Raw genomic sequence first — 11,146 nt, forward strand, 5'->3', positions numbered from 1 at the left:
TATAAGTATCTATAGGGTCTTTAAAAGTAAAGTGATTTTCTCTGAAACTACAGCATTTACAAAATGAAGCAACACTCCATTCACTTCGCACAGTGAATTGAAGTGTTTGAAGAGATTGCTTCTCTTTCAGAGAAACGCATGTGAGTCTCTTGTGAATGTTTCTCAATAGCTTAAGGCACTTACAAAACAAAGGGATTTTCTCTGACACTACAGCATTTAGAAAGGGTAGCAACACTCCATCACTTCACACAGTGAATTGAAGTGTTTGAACAGACTGCTTCTCTTTCAGAGAATCACATGTGAGCTTTTTCTGAATGCATGTAAGTACCTTAAGGAACTTTCAAAAGAAAGTGGTGTTCTCTGAAACTACAGCATTTAGCAATTGAAGCAACACTGCATTCACTTCGCACAGTAAATTGAAGTGTTTAAACAGATTGCTTCTTTCAGAGAAATGCATTTGAGTTTGTTGTGAATGCATGTAAGTAGCTTATGGCACTTTCAAAAGAAAGAGATTTTCTCTAAAACGACAGCATTTAGAAAGTGAAGCAAAACTCCATTCACTTCACACCATGAATTGAAGTGTTTGAAAAGACTGCTTTTCTTTCAGAGAAACACATGTGAGTTTCTTAAGAATGATTGTAAGTAGCCTAAGGCACTTTCAAAAGAAACAGATTTTCTCTGAAACTACAGCATTTAGAAAGTGAAGAACAACTCCATTCACTTCACACAGTGAATTGAAGTGTTTAATCAGATTGCTTCTCTTTCAGAGAAATGCATGTGAGTTTGTTGTGAATGTTTGTAAGTAGCTTAAAGGACTTTCAAACTAAAGTGATTATCTCTGAAACTACAGCATTTAGAAAGTGAAGCACCACTCCATACAGTTCACACAGTGAATTGAACTGTTTGAACAGACTTCTTCTCTTTCAGAGACTCGCATGTGAGTTTTTTCTGAATGCATGTACGTAACTTAAGGAACTTTCAAAAGAAAGTGATTTTCTCTGAAACTACAGCATTTAGAAAGTGAAGCAACACTCCATTCACTTAGCACAGTGAATTGAACTGTTTGAACAGACTGCTTCTCTTTCAGAGAAACACATGTGAGTTTTTTCTGAATGCATGTAAGTAGCTTAAGGAACTTTCAAAAGAAAGTAATTTTCTCTGAAACTACAGCATTTGCAAAATGAAGCAACACTCCATTCACTTCGCACAGTGAACTGAAGTGTTTGAACAGACTGCTTCTCTTTCAGAGAAACGCAAGTGGGTATCTTTTGAATGTTTCTCAATAGCTTAAGGCACTTGCAAAACAAAGTGATTTTTCTGAATCTATAGCATTTACAAAAGGAAACAACACTCCATTCACTTCGCACTGTGAATTGAACTGTTTGAACAGACTGCTTCTCTTTCAGAGAATCGCATGTGAGTTTTTTCTAAATGCATGTAAGTAACATAAGGAACTTTAAAAAAAAGTGATTTTCACTGAAACTACAGCATTTAGAAAGTGAAGCAATACTCCATTCACTTCCCACAGTGAATTGAAGTGTTTGAACAAAATGTCTGTTTTCCACAGAAACACATTCTTGTTTCTTATTACTGCTTCTAAGTAGTGTAAGGAACTATCAAAGCAAAGTGATTTTCTCTGAAACTACAGCATTTGCAAAATGAAGCAACACTCCATTCACTTCACACAGTGAACTGAAGTGTTTGAACAGACTGCTTCTCTTTAAGAGAAACGCAAGTGAGTTTCTTTTGAATGTTTCTCAATAGCTTAAGGCACTTACAAAACAAAGTGATTTTCTCTGAAACTACAGCATTTACAAAGGGAACCAACACTCCATTCACTTCGCACAGTGAAATGAAGTGTTTGAACAAAATGCCTGTTATCCACAGAAACACATTCTTGTTTCTTGTGAATGCTTCTAAGTAGCTTAAGGCACTATTAAAGTAAAGTGATTTTCTCTGAAGCTACAGCATTTACAAAGGTAAGCAACACTACATTCACTTCGCACAGTGAATTGAAGTGTTTGAACATACTGCTTCTCTTTAAGAAAAACGCGTGTGAGTTTCTTGTGAATGCTTGTAAGTAGTCTAAGGCACTTTCAAAAGAAAGTGATTTTGTCTGAAACTACAGCCTTTAGAAAGTGAAGCACACCTCCATTCACTTCGCACTGTGAATTGAACAGTTTGAACAGACTGCTTCACATTCAAAGAAATGCATGTGAGTTTCTGATGAATGCTTCCGAGAAGCTTAATTCACTTTTGAAAAAAAGTGATTTTCTCTGAAACTACAGCATTTAGAAAGCGAAGCAACACTCCATTCACTTCGCACAGTGAACTGAAGTGTTTGAACAGACAGCTTCTCTTTAAGAGAAACGCAAGTGAGTTTCTTTTGAATGTTTCTCAATAGCTTAAGGCACTTACAAAACAAAGTGATTTTCTCTGAAACTACAGCATTTACAAAGGGAAACAATACTGCATTCACTTCGCACAGTGAATTGAAGTGTTTCAACAGACTGCTTCTCTTTAAGAAAAATGCATGTGAGTTTCTTGTGAATGTTTGAAAGTATCCTAAGGCACTTTCAAAAGAAAGAGATTTTCCCTTACATTACAGCATTTAGAAAGGGAAGCAAAACTCCATTCCCTTCGCACAGTGAATTGAAGTGTTTGAAGAGATGGCTTCTCTCAGAGAAACGCATCTGAGTTTCTTGTGAATGCTAGTAAGAAGCTTAAGGCACTCTCCAAAGCAAATAATTTTTTTCTGGAACTACAGCATTTAGAAAGTGAAGCAACACTCCATTCACTCCACACTGTGAATTGAAGTGGTTGATCAGACTGCTTCTCTTTCAGAGAATCGCATGTGAGTTTTTTCTGAATGCATGTATGTAACATAAGGAACTTTCAAAAGAAAGTGATTTTCTCTGAAACTACAGCATTTAGAAAGTGAAGCAACACTCCATTCACTTAGCACAGTGAATTGAACTGTTTGAACAGACTGCTTTTCTTTCATAGAATCGCTTGTGAGTTTTTTCTGAATGCATGTATGTAGCTTAAGGAACTTTCAAAAGAAAGTAATTTTCTCTGAAACTACAGCATTTAGAAAGTGAAGCAACACTCCATTCACTTAGCACAGTGAATTGAAATTTTGAACAGAGTGCTTCTCTTTCAGAGAAACACATGTGAGTTTTTTCTGAATGCATGTAAGTAGCTTAAGACACTTTCAAAAGAAAGTGATTTTCTCTAAAACTACAGCATTTAGAAAGTGAAGAAACACTCCATTCACTTCACACAGTGAACTGAAGTGTTTGATCAGACTGCTTCTCTTTCAGAGAAATGCATGTGAGTTTCTTGTGAATGCTTGTATCTTAAAGGACTTTCAAACTAAAGTGATTTTTTTGAAACTACAGCATTTAGAAAGTGAAGCAACACTCCATTCACTTCGCACAGTGAACTGAAGTGTTTGAACAGTCTGCTTCTCTTTAAGAGAAAGGCAAGTGAGTTTCTTTTGAATGTTTCTCAATAGCTTAAGGCACTTACAAAACAAAGTGATTTTCTCTGAAACTACAGCATTTACAAACGTAAGCAACACTACATTCACCTCGCACAGTGAATTGAAGTGTTTGAACAGACTGCTTCTCTTTAAGAAAAACGTGCGTGAGTTTCTTGTGAATGCTTGTAAGTAGCTTAAGGCACTTTCAAAGGAAAGAGATTTTCTCTGACACTACAGCATTTAGAAAGGGAAGCAACACTCCATTCACTTCGCACAGTGAATTGAAGTGTTTGAACAGACGGCTTCTCTCAAAGAAACGCATTTGAATATCTTGTGAATGCTAGTAAGAAGCTCAAGGCACTCTCCAAACCAAGTGATTTTCTCTGGAACTACAGCATTTACAAAGTAAGCAACACTCCATTCACTTCACACCGTGAATTGAATTGTTTGAACAGACTGCTTTTCTTTCAGAGAAATGCATGTGAGTTTCTTGTGAATGCTTGTAAGTAGCCTAAGGCACTTTCAAAAGAAAGTGTTTTTCTCTAAAACGACAGCATTTAGAAAGTGAAGCAACACTCCATTCACTTCACACAGTGAATTGAAGTGTTTGATCAGAATGCTTCTCTTTCAGAAGCATTTTGTGAATACTTTTAAGTATCTTAAAGGACTTTCAAACTAAGGTGATTATATCTGAATCTACAGCATTTAGAAAGTGAAGCACCACTCCATACACTTCACACAGTGAATTGAAGTGTTTGAACAGACTGCTTTTCTTTCAGAGGATCGCATGTGAGTTTTTTCTGAATGCATGTACATAGCTTAAGGAACTTTCAAAAGAAAGTGATTTCTCTGATACTACAGCATTTAGAAAGTGAAGCAACACTCCATTCACTTAGCACAGTGAATGGAAGTGTTTAAACAGACTGCTTCTCTTTAAGAAAAAGGCTTGGGAGTTCCTTGTGAATGCTAGTAAGAAGCTAAAGGCAGTCTCCAAAGCAAGTGATTTTCTCTGAAACTACAGCATTTGCAAAATGAAGCAACACTCCATTCACTTCGCACAGTAAACTGAAGTGTTTGAACAGACTGCTTCTCTTTAAGAGAAACGCAAGTGAATTTCTTTTGAATGATTCTCAATAGCTTAAGGCACTTACAAACCAAAGTGATTTTCTCTGAAACTACAGCATTTACAAAGGGAAACAACACTCCATTCACTTCGCACAGTGAATTGAAGTGTTTGAACAGACTGCAGAAAAATTATCCATTATGATCAAGTGGGCTTCATCCCAGAGATGCAGGGTTGGTTCAACATACGCAAATCTATCAATGTAATCCATCATATAAATAAACTGAAAGATAAAAACCATATGATCATTGCATTGGATGCTGAAAAAGCATTTGACAAAATTCAACACCCATTTATGATAAAGGTGTTGGAGAGACTGGGGATACAAGGATCATACCTAAATATAATAAAAGCAATATACACCAAGCCGTCAGCTAACCTCAAATTGAATGGAGAGAAACTCAAAGCCTTTCCACTAAAATCAGGAACACGACAAGGCTGTCCACTCTCACCATTCCTCTTCAATATTGTGTTTGAAGTTCTAGCAATAGCAATAAGACAACATAAGGGAATCAAGGGGATTCAAATTGGAAAAGATGAAGTTAAACTTTCGTTATTTGCAGACGATATGATAGTGTACATCAGCGACCTTAAAGACTCTACCAAAGAACTCCTACAGTTGATAAACACCTTTAGTAATGTGGCAGTTTACATGATCAACTCCAAAAAATCAGTAGCCCTCCTATACACAAAGGATAAAGAAGCAGAGAGGGAAATCAGAGAATCATCACCTTTCATGATAGCCACAAATAGCATAAAATATCTTGGGGTAACTCTAACCAAGGAAGTGAAAGACCTATTTGACAAGAACTTTAAGTCTTTGAAGAAAGAAACTGTGGAGGATACCAGAAAATGGAAAGACCTTCCCTGCTCTTGGATTGGGAGAATCAACATAGTAAAAATGGCAATTCTACCAAAAGCAATCTATAGATTCAATGCAATTCCCATCAAAATCCCATCAAACTTCTTCACAGACTTTGAGAGAACAATAATCAAGTTTATATGGCAAAACAACAAACCCAGGATAGCCAAAACAATCTTATACAATAAAGGAACCTCTGGAGGCATTACCATCCCTGACTTCAAACTCTATTACAGAGCAACAGTATTGAAAACAGCTTGGTATTGGCATAACAACAGAGAAGTCGACCTATGGAATCGAATAGAAGACCCGGGTATTAACCCACAAACTTATGAACACCTGATTTTTGACAAGGGAGCTAAAGCTATACAATGGAAGAAAGATAGCATCTTTAACAAATGGTGCTGGCATAACTGGATGTCAACCTGTAGAAGAATGAAAATAGATCCATATCTATCACCATGCACAAAACTTTATCCAAATGGATAAAGGACATCAACATTAATTCGACCACTTTGAACCTGATAGAAGAGAAAGTGGGAAGTAGTCTACAAGATATAGGCACAGGAGACCACTTCCTAAGCAGAACCCCAGGAGCGCAGACAATAAGAGAAACAATAAATAAATGGGACCTACTGAAACTGAGAAGCTTCTGTAAAGCAAAGGACACTGTCAGTAAGACAAAAAGGCTACCTTCTGACTGGGAAAAGATCTTCACAAACCCTGCAATAGATAAAGGTCTGATCTCCAAAATATACAAAGAACTCAAGAAACTAGACACTAAAACTCTAATTAACCCAATTAAAAAATGGGGTACTGAACTTAACAGAGAATTCACAACAGATGAACTTCGAATGGCTAAAAAGCACTTAAGGTCATGCTCAACCTCCTTAGCAATCAGGGAAATGCAAATCAAAACAACTTTGAGATATCATCTTACACCTGTCAGAATAGCCAAACTCAAAAATAGATAGCCTATGCTGGAGAGGATGTGGAGTGAGGGGAACTCTCATCCATTGTTGGTGGGAATGCAAACTTGTGCAGCCACTGTGGAAATCAGTGTGGCAGTTTCTCAGGAAACTGGGAGTCAACATCCCTCAGGACCCAGCAATTCCACTCTTGGGAATATACCCTAGAGATTCCCTAACATACTACAAAAGCATTTGTTCTACTATGTTTATAGCAGCACTATTTATAATAGCCAGAACCTGGAAACAGCTTAGGTGCCCCTCAATAGAAGAATGGTTAAAAAAGGTGTGGAACATATACACATTAGAGTTTTACTCAGTGGTAAAAAACAATGACATCTTGAATTTTGCATGCAAATGGATGGAAATAGAAAATGCTTTACTGGGTGAGGTAAGCCAGACCCAAAAAGAGGAACACGGTATGTATTCACTCATAAGTGTATTCTAACCATAATTAAAGGTCTTTGAGCCTATTATTCGTGATCCTAGAGAAGCTAAATGAGAAGATGAACCTGATGAAGATTATATAGCTACCCGCCAGGAGGTAGGAAATAGACAAGAGTCCCAGGTAACCTAGGGTGCATGGGGGGGGTGGGAGGGTTGTCGGAAAGGGAGAAGGTTAGAGAGAAGGGAGTAGGGGAGGATTGGGGAAAGATCGGGGGACTGGGATGGGGGGGAGGGAGGAAGGATGGATATGGGATCAGGCAAGTATATACCTCAACTATGGGAATCATTTTAGGGTTTTCAAGAGACTTGATTATAAAGGGGATCCCCGGTCCAAGGAGAGATCCCTAGATGGTTCTCTGGACAGAGGAGAGGGTGCCTGAACCGGCCTTGGCCCACAACCATACTGATGAATATTTTGCATGTCACCATAGAACCCTCATCTGGCGATGGATGGAGATGGAGGCGGAGAACCACGTTGGAACACTGGACCTAGCTCCCTAGGTCCAAATGAGAGGCAGAAGGAAAGAGATCGTGAGCAAAGAAGGCAAGGGTACAGGAAACCTTCATCCGACATTGGATGGCGATACAGATGGAGACCCATATTGGAACACCTAACTGAGCACTCCACAGTCCAAATGAGGAACAGAAGGATGAAGAAAATAAAAAAAGTAATTAGGACTGCGAGGGATGCGAGCATCCACTGATACAAGGGGACTGATATAATGAGAGTTCACCAAGGCCTGTTGGACTGGGACTGAACGAGGACATGATCCAACCAGATTCTCTGAATGTGGCTGGCCCGGAGCCTTTTTGAAAAGCTGTTGACAATGACACTGGGACTTGCTTCCTCTGCATATACTGGATTTTGGCGCTCCAGTCTGTTTGGACTCTCACCTTCCCTGGACCTGGAGGGAGGGGGGAGGAACTTGAACTTCCCACAGGGCAGGAAACCCTGACTGCTCTAGGGGATGGAGAGGGAGGAGGAGAGGGAGTGGGGGGAGTGGGAGGGTGTTGGGAGGAGGGGCCGAAATGGAAACTTTTATAATTTAATAAAAAAAAGAAAAGAAAAAAACAACAAAACTACAAATATCCAAGAATTTTATACAGAGTTAATTCTTGAGTTTTCTGAGCATCTTGTTTCTCATATAACACTGGTTCTAAAACCAGTTTAGAACCAGTTCTAAAACTGGTTCTCCTTTGTTATAGGCCATTGTTTAACTTATATTGATACTTTGTTAACCATTTTAAAAGTAGGGCTGTTGATATCTTCTGAATTTATGCCGCCCCTCCTCCCAACACCCTCCCATTCACCCAACTCCCTCTCCTCTTCCTTTTCCATCCCTAAGAGCAGACAGGGTTTCCTGCCATGTGGGAAGTTCAAGTTCCTCCCCCTTCCCTCCAGGTCCAGGAAGGTGAGTATCCAAACAGACTGTTAATTATTTTATTTATTAAAAATTTCTACTTATTCCCCATCTATCTTTTTCCTCTCTCTCCCCACCTACCTCTCCCTCTCTAGTCCTAAGAGCAGTCAGGGTACTGTGCTTCATGGCAAGTCCAAGGTTCTTCCCACTCCATCCAGGTATATAAAGTTGAGCATCCAAACAGACCAGGCTCCCACAATGTCAGTCCATGCAATAGAATCAAAATCCAGTGCCATTGTCCTTGGCTTCTCAGTCAGTCCTCATTGCCAAACACATTCAGAGTATTCAGTTTGATCACATGCTCCATCGCTCCCATATCAGCTGGCATTGAATTCTCCCAGTATATCAGTTCCACTATCTCAGTGCATGGACACATCCCTCATTGTAATACTTGTCTCTGTAGTTATTGTTCGTTTACCCAGAGTTTTCATACCCAGCCTTCCCTCGATTTGTGTTTTCTTCATTACTTCCATTTCATTTTTCAAATCTTGAACTGTTTCCCTTATGTTTTTCCTTGCTGTTTCTTGATTTTCTAGGTTATCTATGAGAGATTTCCTCATTTCATCTGTTTTTGTTTTTGTTATCTCCATTTCTTTATGGCAGTTTTTCACCTCCTGTTTAAGTTCCTCTATCATTTTCATATAGTTCTGTTTAAAGTCGATTTCTTCTATTTCTTCTGGAGAAGGTTGTTCAGTTCTCCTTGTTGCATGATCCCTGGATTCTGGTGTTGTCATGTTACCCTTCAGATTGTTGGAGGAATTCTTGCATTGGTGCCTGCCCTACTCTCCTTCAAATGCAGCCAGGAGAGTCTTGGCATCTTGGTCTAAACTTTGTTATGACTGACTCTGAGTGGATCTCCTCAGTGCAGGAGAAGGAACTGTTCCTGGGCCCAGAACCTCCCAGACAATAGGGCAGGCAATGGGGGATGGTCAGGGATGTGTGAATAAACAAGCCTCTGCATCAAGATATAAGGGGCCCAGTGTTCCTTTTACAGTATGATTTTATGTAATTAACCTGGGTCTAGATCAGGGGACACAATACAGAGAGCCAGTAGTCAGTAGTGCCATGATCTTGGGCAAGGGTTTTTGTGTGCAGCCACCTGACTTATGTCTTAAGGATGAAAGGAGAGGTATGGCTGTCCTTCTGGCTTCTTTGCCATTATGTTAAGATTTCTGTTACTCACATTGAGGATATGCATACTGCCTCCTCTCATTGACCTACTCAGTCAGAAAGTAGGTTTCCCAACAGAGGCAAATTGTCTCTGGGCAGCAAGAATGCATCTCTGAGACAGTTACACTGAGCTGTAGAGAATATTTTGCTAATTTTCCTACTATTGTCTTATGACAAAATTACATTTATGCATCCAAACCTTCTGTCTTCATCTGTCTTCATCACCTGTAACAAAGTACTTCCAGAAAAGAGTCTTAACCTCATGACCTCTCCTTCTTTTCCTTGCAGACACTAATGGTGGAAGCAATGACTTCATATGTGATTTAAAGTGTCGAGTTCTTCCATCTCAGAGAGTGGACAAGTATGAAGCCCAAGCACAGAAAAAGAGTCAAAAGATAGTGGACCAGGAGTGCTGTGGCCAACCACACTAGTCTAAAGACATGAGGAAGATGCCACTGAGTATGAGAGGTGAGCAAACACTCCAGAGGAGGGATGGGTCACCTCTCCAGAAGCAAAAACCGTTCAGGCCTTTCAAGACCATAGAGAATACTGGCGGCCACAGAATTTCTCATGGATGGAAGGAAGGCAATGAACCAGTCACCCAATGGGATGCTATCATTCTAGATTAACTGCCTACAAAACCCTATGTCTATTTGTTGAAGTATGATGGGATTGATTGTGTCTATGGACTGGAGCTTCACGATGATGAAAGTATTTTAAACCTTAGGATACTGCCTAATAAAGTGTCATTTCCTCAGGAAACAAAAACTCACTTTGCAAATGTCATCATGGGCAAAGCAGTAAAACAAATATTTGAGGGCACAAATGGCTCTAAGGATGAGTGGAGAGAGATGGTCCTAGAGGAGGTGCCCATCATGAAGACCTGGTTCTATACTACCTACAAGAAAGATCCGGTCTTGTACATTTATGATTTCCTGAAGGACTACATTGAAGGCAACCTCCACATCATATCAGGCTCTATGGATGAGTCAAGTGGCGTGGCCCCAGATGAGGTGCCAACCATTACAACCATGTTCTACTTTTCAAACAAGAAAGATACTGTCCTGTACCCTTACCACCATCTGGATGACTACACTGAAGGCACCCTCCACATTATGCCAGAGTATCCTCCAGAAGAGGAAGCAGGCATGGATGTCTTGACAGGCAAATGTGTGCAGTACAATAAAAGAGACAGAACCCAAAAGACAGGCAAAATCATTTACAAAGTTCCCACCAAATCTTCTGTGCATTTCATCAAAATTGATAATGACTCCCATATCTATGTCTATGATTTGGTGAAGATCTGTTAAAGTGAAATTCACAAACTGTGGAGAGGCAGGCATAAAATTGTGTTGGGAGGAATGCTTTGTTATTTTTTTCAGAGATAGCTCATGTCCTCTAATAACCCTGATATCTTTTTCAATGAAATTTGTCTTGGTCTAAAAATAAAAAGTTTTGAACATGGTGTGTTGTTTGGTAAATGATGAGGTTTGTCAGAACAGGACTTAGATGGTCTGGTCTCCTGGGAGAGGAAGGGACTGGAGATGAGGGGTGGGAAAGAAGAGAATATGACTGTTTAGGAAGCATAGGAGATGTGCCAAAAAGATGTAGGAACTCTGGGAAGGGTATAGATTGAGGGAGTAGCATGTCATAGGTAAGCTGTAACAGATA

General features: G+C 39.5%; 1 protein-coding gene across 1 annotated transcript; it reads left to right on the top strand.

The window, feature by feature from the left end:
* Positions 1-10,335: 10,335 nt before the first annotated feature.
* On the top strand, positions 10,336-10,785 carry LOC148117526 (spindlin-2-like). Its single transcript, XM_087902709.1, has 2 exons — positions 10,336-10,422; positions 10,570-10,785. The coding sequence occupies exons 1-2, from the start codon at positions 10,351-10,353 to the stop codon at positions 10,783-10,785; spliced, it is 288 nt and encodes a 95-aa protein (XP_087758835.1). The 5' UTR covers positions 10,336-10,350.
* The last annotated feature ends 361 nt before the right edge of the window (positions 10,786-11,146 follow it).

This window comes from Myodes glareolus, chromosome X (genome assembly GCF_982192425.1).
Source record: "Myodes glareolus chromosome X, mMyoGla1.1, whole genome shotgun sequence".
Classification (NCBI taxonomy): domain Eukaryota; kingdom Metazoa; phylum Chordata; class Mammalia; order Rodentia; family Cricetidae; genus Myodes; species Myodes glareolus.